We start from the raw sequence: 17,315 nt of genomic DNA, 5'->3' as shown, positions 1-17,315 counted from the left end.
TTCCAGATCATTGTTGTGTTATTAATATTGTCAAATGTTTGTCTAGCCTCAACAAAACCCCATTGATCCAGATCTATCAATTTTGTCAACACCTTTGCTATTCTTTTAACTAGTATAGACATAAACACTTTATAATCATGGTTTATAATTAAAATAGGTATAGATGAAGCTGGATATGATGTGTCCTTGTCAGCCTTGGGTAATACAGCCATGACAGCTTTCTGACACAATGTTGTTGTGTCCCCTACTTTTAAAATACTGTTAAAATCTTCCACATCTTTGTCACATCCTGCCCTCCTAATATGCAAACTTTCACAAAAATACCCTCTATTTCCTGAGACTTTCCTGCAGTTTGATTATACATCACAATTTTTATCTTGTCTTCTCCTGTCTTGACTATTAGTTGTTGAGCCTCATCTGCCTCTAACCTTGGTATAAGTAAGTCTTCCATAAACATTTCCATTGTGTGCTGTTTTCATATTCCTCTGCTTTATGAAGATTTTCATAAACTTTTCAGAAATATCTGTAGTACCTGTACAGAATCTCTGGTTATTTTTCCTGTTCTAGGCTTCCTAAGTTTGGCAGTGACCCTTTGTAGTTTCTGCTGCCTAAGTTGTTGTGCTAAACGTTTTTGTGCTCTGGTGCTATCAAAAATAGTTGATTAACAGCAATCTTTCTAAACTCATGCATATTATCCAGATAACCTTATTTTCTCTTTAGCACTCTGCAGTTGTGTGTCTTCTTGTTCTGTGAATTTTCCCTTATTCTGAAATACTGTAACTTTGTCAGCCCCTCTAAATAATTCCTATTACTTCATAACCATATTTCTTGCTCTTTTATTTCTCTCCTATTTTTAAACGTCATTTTCATTTTTTTCTCACTCGCTAACATTTCCAAAGAAATTGTATCTTCTCTAATAACTTTCAAGTAATTGTCCCTAATGCATTTTCAGACTTAACAGCATCAAGTCTTTTCACTTCCACAGTCCCTAAAAGAGTACTTTTGTTTAGTGACATTTGGGTTCTTTTGAACACTCTTAGTTTTACTTTTGTATGTATTTGAGAAATGTTCCTTGCTACCACAATGTCTACAGAACTGATTTAAAAAATCATGTTGTTTTCCTGTCATGTTTATTGACACACCTCCTTCAAGCTTAAATTAAAATGCTACAGTCACCCCCCCATCATGAATCCTTACATGTTTTTTTTTTCCTTTTTCATTACCTTTGCAACATACACTGCCTTTATTGTTCCCTTTTCTCTTATTATTTTACTCACATTTTAGTTTACTCATCATTATGTCATTAGTTAATGCTTGTAACTGTGTACTAGTTATTTCATTTAATTTTTCATACATTTACAATTTCTGGTAAGGTTAGGTCTGTTTTAAATGCTTGACCATTGGTTTCATCATTTTTATACTACAAGTTATATTCCTTACTCAAGAATCATGCAACTCACAAAATTCAGCCTTTGGTTTTGTTCCCCTGCTCAATATCACAAGCATCTACTGACTTTATAAGACCTTATGCTCTTGTAAACAACAAATGTTTAATAAATGGTATAGTCTTTCTGGGCTGGTAATAATTGCTAAATTTATTTCTAAGTGCTGCTCTATTCCTGTCCTCATCAACAAAAGTAAGAGATAAAATACTTCATGGTTTCTATTCATGGGCAAGCTTTACTGCAAACATTCATGCTAGGAATAAAAAAAAGTTTAATTTAAGTCAGCTGTTCTAATCTGGACAGAATTTTCAGGAATAGCGGAGGCAAGGAGCATGTAAGCCATCTGTGTAGATTATTACATTACTTTTAGCTGACAAACTGTGCCACTGGCTTGAACCCTGTTTAAAGTGCCTTCAGTTTCTTGTCGTTGTCTATTTTTATTAAATATGTGTTCAGTAAATCACATTTTTGAAAGTTCATATTACAAGCATACAATTAATTCAATAGAAATTTGTTGCATTGGTCATACAGCAATAGTAAAATACAATTACTCAATTTATCTACTAAACAGAACAGTCCTGCTTTCCCCAAGTTTGTGTGACCTTGAAGTTAGAATAGTGTTGGGGAAAATTTCCCCCAAAACATGCAAAGTCTCACACACAACCACTTGGGTAGATGCAGGAAACTTAACTCCCTAAGGGGAAAAAAGGTGCATTGATTGTCCATACAGAAGAGTTTTGATTTTGGAATTTTTTCAGAAATGTATTTGCTAAAAGTGGTATTGTGATTGTGAACTAGAAGTTCTTAAAATTATGCTGATATCCCTTTCAAGAGTGGAGACGTAGAAGAAAATATGAAACCTGTGGTATAACATCTGTTTAGTACGTACCAGTGGCATGTGTGTGGTGGGGTGTAGAGAAGAAGGTGGTGTGACAAAAGGTGGTGGGGACCTCTGATGTATTGCCTAAGATATTGCTGGAGTGTTATTCATCAGAGTGGCTCAAAGTTGCTTGGGAGAGGACAAGGAAAGGGTGTAATTAGTATATGGTAGGGGCAAGTCTGTGGATTTATGTGTAACACCTGGATGAAGACTATAGATCTTGGGTGTTCTTCTTCTTTTTCTCTGTTTGTAATACATTTCTGATAATAATTTAATTGACAATATGATAATATAATGCTGCATTTATGCAGTGAAAAAAATCACATTATTTATATCTGTAAAGAGCCATAAAAGCTTCTTGTGGTGATGCATGTAACTTTGATTTCTCCAGGTGATTGAACCCTCTGAACTTCACGAGAAGTGTGACTCTGCCAATCCTCATACCACTCACTGCCTGGCAAATGGAGAGGTGATGATTAGTACCATTGGAGACCCACGTGGAAATGCCAAAGGTAAATCCTTATCTGATACTTTTCATCCATACTTTTACTAGTTCTGCTTGTAGCGACCCTGATCTAAGGTTGTAATCATGAAAGGTACCTACTTATCCATTTAGCTAGCATCTCCAGCTGAACTCAGACTAATGAATTAGGGCTGCCCATATGACTAGGACATTGCAGTTACTGGGATGGAAATGGACTTACTTCTGGACTCCTGCTAAATACTTCTTAGCCACTAGAAGCAATTTAGACTGGATTTGGCTGCCATTTTAAAGGTAACCAGTAGGTCGATTTAGAAGTAGGCAAGAAAAATGTCTGTCTAACCCCATAACCCATGGCAGCAGTAACCTGCCAAACTGAAATGAAAGCCTGCACTAATGCCGTAGAAATGGATTCTGTTAAGAATCTTCTAGAATCTCAAAAAGGAGATAAAGTAAAAGCTCTTCTCGGCACAAAATATACATTTATATTGTCTTTCAAGGAGAGAATGCGGAATAGGCTGCGTTACCTGACTGTGTTTAAGAAGCACAATGTTCTTAATTCTGATACTTGGCAAGTATTATGTATGTGTGAAAAAAGGGGAAAGTCTGTCAATGGAGAAACAGAGAAACAAAGCATAACTTACATCAGACAAGCCTTTACACAAACAAGTTAGGAAAAAGGATAAATACACATCTAATTATGCAAATACATATCTTGTTAACTCTGTTCCTAGAGTTCTTAATGCTACAATATGTTGAACTGATATGGAATGGGATATAGGTAAATATCTTGCAATATTTCTTGTTAAAGATGAACTGTCATATATGAAAAAGGTTACATAATTCATATAGATGCAGATGACATGCAGAAATCATGAAAAAGATTGTACTGGAAGGTAAAGAAGCTTGCATACTGTTAATTCTGCCATTAATATTAATGATGTCTCTGTTGGTGTTTCCCAATTAAAATATCAGTTTAAAATAGTTAAGACACTAGAAGTAATTGAGAGATTTGTGTTTAAATACATAAAAGGATGTTGTAAAATTTAATAAAAAGCCAACAGTGTGGAGTCCAAAACACGGCCAGTTTGTAGAAACTTCTTTATTACTAAAAAATGAGGTTAGTGCTTTCAAGGGTCACATACTCGCTTTATCAGACCATATAAAAAAACATAAAATAGCACAGTTTTTTAAAAACAGACCATTCAATCAAAACCTTTCTTCAGTGTCACACCCCTCATTTAAAAAACTGAAAATAAACTTACTGATAACACAAAACATATAGACAGTATTCTCTTAGAGATCTAAAACCATAGGCATGTTACAGATGATATATATAGATATTGTCTTGAGTATCCCAAAATACCTTGTATACAAAGGATTCCAAAGATTCACAACACCCTTACCAACCCCCCTTATGGCCTATAGTATCTGGTGAGGGGTGGTTAACAGAACCACTCTATTTGTATAGAAAAATGATTGCATCCTATAGTAAACTGTAATAAAAACATATTGCAAGATACCAAAGATTTTCTACAGGACCTTTACAATTTTTTTCAGAATGGGATGCTAGAGTACGATTTGATTTTAAAACTATGGATGTTTGTTCCCTGTACACAAAAATACTGAACGAGCATGGAGTTTGTGCCTTAAAGGAATATCTAAGAGCTAGTAGTGAATATCAGACATTTGAAATAGACAGAGACCCCAAAAGTTCCTCACCAAAAGGATAAAGGGACTCCAAAATCTGTCATATGCTGCCAGATTGAAGAAACTCCAGCTCTATTCAGTCGCATACCATCTGCTCAAAGGTGACATGTGCCTGACATACAAGGCCATATCCAACCCGGAATTAATGGACATGCTCCACCTCAAAAAATCCAAATCCACCAAAACCACTAGAGCAAGCGACTTAAACCTTAGCACGGATATAAATAGGACGTGCTAGAGGGATAGATTTATCACTCAGAGACTCCCTATGCTGTGGAATAAAATCCCGGTCCATGTGAGGCAGAGCACCTCGCTGGCTCTGTTCAAGAGAAATCTTGACCTGTGGATGGGAGATCGTAGGTTTACCCCGGGAATCATCTGTGTGTCACTGCTGGACAGAGGCACAACAAACTAATGGGCACAGTATTTTTTCATATAAGGGGTGGCGTAAGCCACAAAACTTTGGGCTAGGCTTATAAATGCCTTAGGGCAGATAGCCTAGTATAAACCTATGAACCTATGAACCTATGTCTTTAGTATTAACTAACAATGTCTTTGTTTTTAACACCAGATATTATCTTTAGCTTGATAGTGTGGCTATGGGCAGAGCATGTGTCAATAGCTATGCCAACATTTTTATGGCTGTTTGAGAAGAGACGTACATTTTGAATAATATAAATTTTAGTAAATACATCCCTTTCTATCGCTGTTTTGTGGATGATGTGTTTTTAGGTTGTACAGGAGGTGATGATAAGTTTTCTATGCTTAGTGAACATTTGCAAGATATTGACAGTTTTTTTTTTAAATTTGACATAAAGATCAATTTAATATTGATTTTTTTTTAGATGTTAAACTTATGAGGGATGAAATTGGAAACATAACAACTGGAGTATATAGGAAATTGTGTTATCGTAACAAGTTACTGCACAGGAATAGCATGCACCCCCCTCATGTATTTCTCAATGTAGTAAAGGAGCAGGCTGTTAGAGCTTCCGGACTGAATGCTTCTGATGCAGGGTTTGAGAATGAGCTATGATATTTAAATAATTTTACAAGGAGGGGAGTATAAAAATACCTATATCTCTCCTATTTTTGATGGTATATACCATGAGTGAACCACGCATATGTATCCCAACTTTTCTAAGGGGAATGAATTATCATATGTAAAAAAAGTTATGGACTCCAGTGAATAATGTGAGTTTCTCCTTATTTTTTTAGTAATGACAACAAATATATTAGAGAAATTATCAAAAAAACATTGGAGCATATTAACTACTGATGCGAAAATTAAAAGTGTAGTGGGAAGTCATTCGAATTTCGGATATAAAAATAAAAAATCTATAAAGAGATTGTTATGTGGATATAGAGAAAATAAGAATGAGAATTATGGGCAACATGAATTAATTAGGTGTACCAAGCCTTGTTTAGCTTGGAACTATTGTCAATATATAAATAGCAGTGGTATTTTTATCCACCCAGTCACACAAAAACAGTCTAAATTTCATGTGAAAGCTAATTGTAATAGTATTAATATAGTATATTTAGCTCAGTGCTCAGCATGTCATGTTGTTTATGTCAGAAAAAACAAAAGAAGACTCGCAGATCGTATAAGGGATCATTTGTATAATATTGGCAATCAGAATAAAAGTAATGCCCTAGCCAGACATGTTAGTTGTAATACCACTGAACATTTATTTGATTTTATGGTAACTGAACAGATAGAAATTAGTGAGTGGAAGGGAGATTTTCGGAGCCATACAGAAGTAAATGAAGTCAAGTGGATTATTCGGTTAAGGGCAGATGGTGAGATGGGTTTAAATGGACAAGTACCTTTGAAACCCATCTTAAAAGCTAGGTCTCTGTTCAAATGAGTATGAATCATGCTTTTATATTTATCTATACATGACAATGCAGATTTACTGTTTTATTTAGTTATTTTACTTATTGAGGTGTAACATTTTATGCACTAGCTTTACATATTTTTATGTGTTGAAATATTTTGGATATATTACTCTATAGTGTGATCATTTCATTGATTTATATTAGATATATGTATTCTTATATATATTTGTATAATGTATACATATGTGATTTAGAACTTTTACTGTCTGTGCATTTTGTGTTATCAGTAAGTTTATTTTCAGTTTTTTAAATGAGTGGTGTGTTTTGATTGGGTGTTCTGTTTTTTTTTTTTTAAAATCTGCACGATTTTATGTTTTTTTATATGGTCTGATGAAGTGAGTATGTGACTCATGAAAGCACTAATCTCATTTTTTGTAATAAAAGAGTTTCTATGACCTGGCCTTGTTTTGGACTCCACACTGTTGGCTTATTATTTTTTTGTTATACTTAGTGCGGAATTTGTTTGTCCTTATAAAAAACACAAAAGCACCTACTATATTTTCATGTTGTAAAATTTACTTTTAAAGGCAACAGATTCTATAGACAGGTAGTTTTTTAGGGCAAATATATTGCTCTACGTTGTAAATTTGATTGATAAATTTGAAATTAGATTACAGTTTCATGTTTCTACATTATCCTTCAACTCTTCTCCAAACTCGTTAAATCATCTTCTAAAAACTGAAGATCACCCAGTAAGTAATGTGTATCTAAAACTATGCACTGACAGATACTGTTTCTAAGAAACTCATTTTTTTTGATAGCTGAGATTCTTTTAGTAAAATGTCTTTTGTAGCTTGTAAGAATGATCTCCAGTTATTAGTCTTTTCTGGGTTGTGATAAGTACAGAACAGAGATGTAAAATGATAAGTCTAAAGAATCTTTCCTATGCCATAACATGTTTGTGGCTATAGCTGATTGTGATACTTAAAGGTCAGCTCATTTTGGCAGCTGTACCTGGGTCCTTAACAGAGTCAAATAATTATGTTCTTGTCTAAAGGAGCAGGATTTTATTTTCTCTACAAAAACTGATGCATACAAGATTTGTTTTGCCAAAGTTAAGGCCTTGTTTAAACTTTCTGGGATACACTAGTTGATTAAATGCTGCCAGTGTTTCTGTTCATGGATGTTATATGTAGTAGACCTGATTTTGGTGTTATCTGCAAGCTTTCATTCATCTTCTGATGGCCACTTCATCTTATTCAGGACTGCAGGGGCTTGAGCGCTTGTCCTGGGAATCAGTAGACATAAGGCACAGAGGCAGTCCTGGGTGAGACACCAGCTTACTGAAGGAAGCAGCACATAGTCCTGTGCCACAAACACGTGAAGTTTTGAGGGTCATTAGTTCACATAAATGTATTCCATGGGGATGTTCGAGGAAAACAGAGTGTGTAGCAAAAGTCATTGAAGACAAAGTGAATACGTACAGACTCTACATAGATGGTACTCCAGACAGAACCTGAACTGCAGAACTGAGAGCTGTGAGGCAGCAACTCTAGCTGCTTTACCAATATGCATTCATTCAGCTACAAATTTAAATTCTTAAGTCTCCAAGAATTTGTAACTGTAAATATGGGGAGCAGAGTCAGACTCTCATAAGATCTAGGAATGTAAGGTCATTAAAAAAAACCCACATCTGTTGCTTTATTGCCATTACAACAGAATGACGTTTGGTTGATAAAATGTGTGGTGTTAAAAACTGTGCTTGGGTACATCATCCTGTAATGTCAGTCAAAAATGTGTGAGGAAATATGTTTCAAAAGCACCATTGATTCAATTGAGTCTGACGGGACTGTTATGCTATAATTAACTTGATTCTTCAGTAGCACCTCTCCCTGAGTGGAAAAACTAGTTACTTCTCCATTTGTTGCATATACATTTCCATAAGGACAGCTGAATCAGGCAATGGAATGCAACTAGTATAACAGCAGCTACTTTTTTTCAGAAAAGTACCTGAAATATTGTCAGGATCTGCTAATGTAGATGGTATGATTTAGCAGATAAAAGGTATAGATTCATGAATGCCTTCACTATGTGTGCACGATCTGTATTCAGTAACATTCCTACCACATTTGTCTTGCAGTCTATTCACTCTGAAAGATTAGAATAAGTGTAGACATAGTCTACATATTGTGATAGCCTTCATGACCCCCCCTAAATATTTAAGGTTGCAAGAAAATCAGTAGGAAAACTAAAATTAAAAGGAAGAGGCTGGGAGTTATGCTTGTGTTTAGTCACTTAATGGTGCACACTTAAGTTTGCACTTAATGAGTCTGGCCCAGAATGTAGTGAGACAGAGATATATATTCATACATGTAGGAAACAACTTGCCAAAAGAAACAGATAGGAAGTTTGTTTGAACAGCACAAAAACAGTACAATGTAACTGCTCTTGCCCCTTTGTCTCTAACATTTTTCCCAAAGTTACCTGAAGTGTATTGATTGATTACCTCCAATCTTTACCTACCATTTGTCCTAACTCTTTCAGCAAAAGCATGTCTCCTTAGGTCCATGTGATCTCTTACCTTCTTTTTCTTTCTTTTTAGATCAATCCCATCTAGCTGCCTTGCAGACCTTTACATACAAAAGCTATCCCCCTTTTCCCTTGCTTTCAATATATCCCTAAACAGTACACACACTCTTCATATTACTTTTTTATTCTTCAGTCTTGTAACTGTCTTTTGAATCCCCTCAACTTAGTTTCCATCTTTCTGTAAAGCTTAAAGAACTGCCCCATAATAGTCTAGATGTGTTCTAACAAATCAAGTTTATAGCAAAATTATTATTGCTCTGTCTTTGGAGTAAGTACAAAATTTCAGTACTCCCTAAAATTGTAATACCCATCACTATGGCTTTGCCATTTTACTGATGATGATTCATTTTAGTAGTTGTTATTGCCCTTAGATACTGCAAGCTATTGGGTGGTTTAATGATGACCAGCTGTATAATAACACACAACTAACCAAATCCCAAAATCAGATGAGGTCACTGACATCAGGAAATGGCCTTTAACCTGAGCTACAGCAACCATTTTGAAGTCCAGGGGGAAAGGGGTGAAGCCCCTGAAAGGAGCTATGTGGGATTTTCTCTATACAAAACAAGTAATTTTTCTGTTGTGTTTGAAAGCTGTTGCAGCATTTTTCTTGCATGCAGCACTGACTTTACAAAATATCCAAAACCAACTTTTTTTTTTGTACTGCAAACTTACAGTGGGTACGTTTTTGTGATTCAAAAAAATGAGACCACAATAAATCATTTCAAAACTTTTCCCTCCTTTAATGTGACCTATGACCTGTACAATTCAATTTAAAATGAAACAAATCTGTTAGGGGAAAAAATATAAAAAATATACAATATGCTGGCTGCATAAGTGTGCACACCCTTAAACTAATACTTTGTTGTGTGTGCACACCCTTAAACTAATACTATGTTGAAGCACCTTTTGATTTAATTACAGCATTCAGTCTTCTTGGGTAGAAGTCTATCAGCATGGCACATCTTGACTTGACAATATTTGCCCACTCTTCCTTGCAAAAATGTTCCAAATCTATTAGATTGTGAGGGCATCTCTTGTGCACAACCCTCTTCAGGTCAACCCACACATTTTCTATTGGAGTCGGGATAGGGCTTTGGCTGGGCCATTCCAAAATTTTAATTTTCTTCTGGTGAAGCCATTCTTTTGTTGATTTGGATGTATGTTTGGGGTCATTGTCATGTTGAAAGGTGAAATTCCTCTACATCTTCAGTTTTCTAGCAGACGCCTGAAGGTTTTGGGCCAAAAGTGACTGGTATTTGGAGCTGTTCATAATTCCCTCCACCTTGACTAAACTCCAGTTCCAGCAGAAGAAAAGCAATCCCAAAGCATGATACTGCCACCACCATGCTTCACCATGGGGATGGTGTCCTTTTGGTGATGCAAAGTGCTGTTTTTGCACCAAACATACCTTTTGGAATTGTGGCCAAAAAGTTCAACCTTGGTCTCATCAGACCATAACACATTTTCCCACATGCTTTTGGGTGACTTGATGTATTGTTTTGCAAATTTTAGCTGGGCCTGGATGGTTTTCTGTGTAAGAAAAATCTTCCATCTTGCAACCCTACCCCATAGGCCAGACATATAGAGAAGACAGGAGATTGTTGTCACATGTAGTACACAACCAGTACATGCCAGGAATTTCTGTAGCTCCTGTAGTCTTGCTGTAGGTCTCTTGGCAGCCTCTCTGGCCAGTTTTCATCTTGTCTTTTCATCAATTTTGGGGGGACATCCAGTTCTTTGCAACAGTACTGTTGTCCCATATTTTCTCCACTTTTTGATGACTGTCTTCACTGTGTTCTATGGTATACTCAATACTGCAGAAATTTTTTTGTACCCTTCTCCTGAGTGATACCTTTCAACAATGAGATCCCTTTGATGCTTTGTAAACTCTCTGTGAACCATGGCTTTTGCTGTAGCAGGCAACTGAGTAAATGTCAGGAAAATCCTAATAGGACAGCTGAACTTTATTTGGGGTTAATCAGAGTCTCTTTAATTGATGGCAGGTGTGTACCCAAGAAGACTGAATGCTGTAATTAAATCAAAAGGGGCTTCATCAAAGTATTAGTTTAAGGGTGTGTGCACTTATGCAACCAGCATATTGTACATTTTTTATTTTTTATATTTTTCCCCTGACAGATTTGTTTGTTTTTCAATTGAATTGTACAGGTTATGGGTCACATTAAATGTGGGAAAAGTTTTTAAATGATTTATTGTGGTTTCATTTTTTTATGTCACAAAAACCTGGAATTTTAACAGGGGTGTGTAAACTTTTTATATCCACTGTATATTTAATACTTACAATATTCTAAGCAATATTTAAACTTTTGCAACCAATATTTAGTACTTTACATTTCTCAATGTTATGCTTTAACTTCTGTTTCTCAATCCAGGTTGCTTAGGATGCTAGCCTCTTTAGTTCATGCTTCAGATTTATTCCAATATTGTACAGTGTTGCCTTAATTTAGTGCCATCATCAAATACATCTCACTTTTATTCAAGTCATTATGACTGAAACAAATAAACTGAAATGTGGGTCTCAGAACTGGACCTTGAAGCATACCACTCCTCAGCTACATCTAGCTCACTCTGGGACGAGCAGATACCCCTGCTTTTAGTGGGGAAATATTTTTTTTCCAGCAAGTTACCTACTTTATGGTAACTCTCCTATATTGATAGATAGCCTATGAACCTATCAGCCATGAGGCCTATACAAGCCCAGCCAAAAAGGTACCCTGGCTTTTGCCACCCAAGAAAATTATTTTCCTGTGCCACTGTCGAGCAGAGCCACAGAGCTGATCCCCGGGGTGAATTTCCTATTTCCCATCCAATCCTCAAGATTTTTCTTGAAGAGTGCTAATGAGGAGCTTTGTTTGATATAGATAGGTAGTTTATTCCAGAGTATGGGAAGTGTCTGGGACAGGAATCTATCCCTCCGGCATGTTCTGTTTATTGTGGTGACAAGGTTTAGGTCCCTAGAGTGTGTACCTCTGAGGGATTGGGATTTCTTTAAGTGGAGCATGTCCAACAGCTCTGGGTTTGACATGGCTTTGTATGTTAGGCAGAGATGACCTCTGAGTAGGCGATATGTGACGGAGTAAAGCTGGAGTTTTTTGAGACGGTCTGCGTAGGGCATCTGTTTGAGGTCGGTAATCCTCTTTGTGAGGTATTGCTGTGGCCTTTCCAGTTATTGTAGATATCTTGTGAGGTATATACCAAAAGGGGCGTTGTACTCTATATAATGATGAGTAGAGGGGAACAATGACCTCTTTTTTCTGGATGAGAAACCTTTTGTGATACATGATACTTTGTCTTCAGTGTGTTTTCTTCCTCCTAGACTTCCATACTCTTTTTATCCTAAGCATGTCCACATGTTCTCTCTTAATAAGCAATTTCTTATTCTTTCTCATCATTTATTTTACCATAATGGTGTTATGGACATGGGAAAGAAAAAGAGATTTAATATGGTGCAATATTTATGCAAAGGAGAAAGCAAAACTAACCAATACAAAAAAGCATCAGTCTCCAGAGCCATGGACAAGGGTAAGGTGGTCCACACAGCCTATCTAGACCTTGCCAAGGCCTTTGATACCATCCCCCACTCTGGAATCATAGATAAACTTACTAAGTTGGGCATTAATCCCTATGTCACCCAATGGGTTGCTAAATGGCTTACTGATAGAACCCACACTGTAAAAGTAGCCGACTCCAAATCCAGCTCCAGACAAGTGACAAGTGAGTACCTCAGGGTTCAGTCCTGGGGCCGCTCATGTTTGGCATCTACTTCTCTGAAGTACAGGTCAACACTAAGGGACTCTGGCTAACAAAGTTTGCAGATGACTGCAAACTGGGAGCCATTATTGAATCCCCAAATGATGTGGATACTCTACAAAAGGGCCTTACAGAAACAGATGCTTGGTGCCAGAGCCATGGGCTCAAGCTCAATGCCAAGAAATGTATTGTTATCCCTTTGGGAAAAACATGTATCCATGAATTACCATATAGGTGGCAGTACACTAAACACAGAAAGTGTGATAAGAGACTTAGGGACACAGGTGGACAGTGGTCTCACCTTCGATAACCACATCGCCACAACAGTCAGGAAATCCTTCTATGTGGCACACCTCATCACGAAGGGCTTTTCATCCAGAAAAAGGAGGTCATTGTCCCACTGTACTCATCCTCATTAGACGCATTATAGAATAGAAAGCGCCTTTTGGTATGTACCTCTCAAGACATGTGCATCAACTGGAAAGCCCTCAGAAATACCTGACTAAAAGAATCACAGGCCTAAAGCAGATGCCCCACGCTGACCGCCTTTAAAAACTCCAGCTATACTCTGTTGCATATCGTCTACTCAGAGGCGATCTCTGCTTAACATACAAGGCCATGTCAAACCCAGAGCTGTTGGCCATGCTACACTTAAGAAATCAATCCCTCAGAGCTACACGCCCAGGATCTAAACCTTGTCATCACAATAAACAAAACATGCTGGAGGGATAGGTTCCTGACCCAGAGACTCCCCATACTCTGGAATAGATTGCCCATACATGTCAAGCAGAGCGTCTCTTTGGCCCTCTTCAAAAGGAACCTTGACGATTGGATGGGAGAAAGGAAATTCACCCCAGGGATCATGTCAGTCACCCTGCTAGACAGGGGTCCAGGAAAGTAAATAATGTGGAAAGAAATAGCCAGGGAATTGTTATGGCTAGGCTTGTATAGACCCTAGGGCTGATAGCCTAGTACCAACCTATGAACCTAAGCAGCACCAAAGATATTTGAAGAGAAATACAGGCAAAGGAATCTGGATGTGGAAAACTTTACAAATACAAAAAATAAGAAGACAGAGGAAACGTACAAAAGGAGATTAGTAATGGAGAAGTTAAAGTAATAGACGTTGAGGTTATGGAGTACCTGCGAAGTGAAGGATTCACTATAGAAAATCTAATTTAGAAAGCACCACAGCAGGATAGAGCAATGGCTATCCAAGTTAGGGGGAAACCAGTGGAACAGGAAGCAATTAGTCATGTGCCATATGAAGATATTTTGGAGCCTTCCACAGGAAACCAGTATAAATGTTCACTTGAAGCTAGACAGCAAGGGAAGGAACAGGAAACTGTGGAAACTCTTGACGCAGTCAATGCTCAGGAGTGACAGGCCAGTGAGTTCCCATATGACAGAGCAACAGATGGCACAGGATGAAATGGAAGAAAATATGCCACAGGAAGATGCTATAGAACTGTCTATAGAATGCCCGCAGGAAATGGAAAACAAGGGATGTGCTGCTAGTTTGGAAGAAAATGAGCTAAGAGAAGAGTTGCTTTATTTAATAGACATAGATAGATATATTAAGATCAATGAAAGAAATAGACTGCAGAAGGTCAGTAAAACACAAAAAGTCAGAAGTCTGATAAAACAATTGAATATAGTAATTAGGACTGTTCCTAGAGATCCATGCAATATAACAGAAGAAAACAGGATATATTACTGTGCAGCTATATTAATAACTGATAAAGTTCTACCACAAGCACACAGGGTAGTGAAGGAAAGGAACGGGAGAAATTAAATACCATCATGAAAATATTGAATAGAGAAAGCTATAAAGCAATTAAGACAAGAAGTGTCACTGTTAGAAGATTGTAGAAGAGGGAATAGATCAACAAAATGCTTAGAAAGATAGATGTGATTAAAAGCAATGCGCCGTATTAGAACAGACCAGGATCTATCATGCACTATTGCAAATAACAAACTAAAAATTTCAGCTCTGGTGGAAAAACTTAGAAGATACGCAAATAAATATAAACAAAAAGTACAAATTAAGCAATTTATTGATGACCCAAAAAGGTTTTATAGAGAACTGGGAATCAAGGTAAAAGGAATTGAAAGACTGCCAAAAAAAGAAGAAATAGATCCATTTTGGAGAAGTATCTATGAACATCCTGTGGAACATAATAAAGATGCTAAATGGATAGAAGAAGTAAAAGAAAGAATAAGAAGTTTAAAAGTACAGAATATGAAATGAGATGAAGTAACAGCCAGAGAGAGTGAAACAAAGTTAAGAAAAGCCTCTAATTGGAAATCCCATGCTCAGATGCAGTACCTAACTTTTGGTTAAAAGTATTAACATCTTTGCATGAAGATTTAGCCATGAGTAAGAACTATTTATATGCGCACCCAAACAGACACCAACCTGGCTAACAACAGGAAAAACAATACTCCTACTTAAGAGTGAGCCTGCAAGCTATCCCAAAAATTATAGACCAATAACTTGACATCTGACTACATATAAACTATACATGGGAATTGATATTGACAGAGTCTATAGTCATTTAGAAGAAAACTCAATTATGGCAGTAGAACAAAAGGGCAATAAAAGAAAGTCATATGGAACAAAGGATAATTTGTTGTTAAATAAAGTCATAGTGGAGAACTGTAAAAAGGGGAAGAATTTAAGTATAGCATGGATTGACTGCAAAAAAATCATTTGGTAGTATCCCACATTCATGGATAAGAGTGTTTAAAAATGTATAAAATACACTTTACACTGATCAGCTACATTACAGCGGCCATGAAACAGTGGCAGACCACTTTGCAATTAAGCCATGATAAAGGCCAAATTATTATCACAGGGATAAAAATTCAAAGGATATTCCATGGTGACTCTCTGTCTCCATTGCTATTCTGCCTTGCCCTTAACCCATTAAGCTGTTTACTTAACAGCTTAGGCCATGGCTATAATTTGGCTCCTAGAAAACAACAAAGTGTAAAGACTTCTCATCTTCTCTTGGTCAATGATTTAAAACAATATATCTCATCAGATGAGGAACTCAAAGCACAACTGTAGGTTGTCAAAACTTTTTCAGATGATATAAAAATGTCATTTGGTCTTAATAAATGTGCAAAAGCAACCTTTAAAGCAGGGAACCTGCAGTACCAGGAAAACATCAGTTTGGGACAAGAATGTGCTATAAAAGAACTTGAGAAAGAGGGAGTGTATAAATATTTGGGAATTGATGAAGGATCAACAATAAAACATGAACAAATGTGAATAAAACTTAGTAAGGAATACTTTGGAAGACTTAAATTAATCCTGAAAACAGCATTGACATCTAAGAACAAAATCCAAACTGTAAACCAGTTTCCTCTTCCTGTTGTAACTTACAGTGCTGGAGTGACTGACTAGCCCCAAAACGTGTTGGATATATTCGATAGGAAAACAAGAAGGATGCTTCATGCTCACCAAATGATTTATAAAAATCCGTGTATACCAAGATTATATATTCCCCATTCTGAAGGAGGGATGGGGCTCTTTGAAACTTATTACATGTATAGATCTGCAATTGTGGGACTTCATGCATATCTGCTGAGCTCACAAGACCCAAACATAGTGAAAGTTTTGAAACATGAGGAGAATAGATCTAAGATGACTTCTCTGCTTAATCTAGCAGAAGCATATCCGTGTCAAGCAGGAGTGGAAATCAAACCAGAAGTGGATATAAATCAGGCAGCAAATGAATGTGCCAAAAAACAAAAGAAAGAATATAAGGTGAAGGATCAGATGAGAAGGCAAGAAATGGGGAAAATTCATAACTATAGTTGCAAGTATAGAACATTTCTGGAAGAACCTCATGTTGGTCAGGAGCGAATACAGGAATGGTTAAGGAGAGGCAAATTCAAACCAAGAGATGAAAGGTTAATATTGGTGGCCCAAGATAGTGGGCTACGTACACTCTGGTTTACAAAGTCCATTGAACATGTGGGAGAAACAGACAAATGTAAGTTTTTTTGTAAAACTGAATTGGAAACAGTTGCACACCTCATTGCTGGTTGTGATATACTAACGGTAGAAGGACTGTATACTGAAAGGCATAATACTGTGGCAAGACTGTTGCACTGGGGATTGTGCAAACATTATGGTATTGAAGTGGCTGAAAAACACTGGAAACATGAGCCTCAAAGCATCATAGAAAATGATGAAGTTTATATCACGTGGGATCACCCATTACCAACAGTTCAAAAGATAGATTCTAGACCACCTCTAGTGGTCCATGAAAAGAAGACAAAAGTAGCACTGATCATTGAAATCGCCACACCCATTGACTACAGTGTGTTGCATACAGAGAGACACAAAGTCATAAAATATCAGGATCTGCAGGCAGAAATGAGAGCAATGTGGAAGAAAGATACCCAGACAGTTCCAATAGTAGTAGCAGCAATTGCTCTTATAAAAAAGAATCTACAATCTTATTTAGATATGTTACCAATCCATGTAACCCTGTACAAATTGCAGAAGGAGTCTTTACTGGGCACATTGTGGGTGCTGCAAAGTGCACTTTTGGCTGACATCAAAGATTGAAACAATACTAAT

General features: G+C 36.8%; 1 protein-coding gene across 2 annotated transcripts in view; it reads left to right on the top strand.

Annotated features, from left to right (window-relative positions):
- The window catches only part of SELENBP1 (selenium binding protein 1), a 376,594-nt gene that overhangs the window by 181,775 nt on the left and 177,504 nt on the right, over positions 1-17,315 (top strand). For both annotated transcript variants that reach the window (XM_044080630.1, XM_044080631.1), the window contains exon 6: positions 2,717-2,837. In XM_044080630.1, the coding sequence (XP_043936565.1) occupies positions 2,717-2,837 (121 nt within the window). The remainder of the gene's footprint in view (positions 1-2,716; positions 2,838-17,315) is intronic.

Source organism: Protopterus annectens, chromosome 8.part0, assembly GCF_019279795.1.
Source record: "Protopterus annectens isolate FY-2018-M chromosome 8.part0, PAN1.0, whole genome shotgun sequence".
Lineage (NCBI taxonomy): Eukaryota > Metazoa > Chordata > Ceratodontiformes > Protopteridae > Protopterus > Protopterus annectens.
This window is presented reverse-complemented; position numbering and strand designations above follow the sequence as displayed.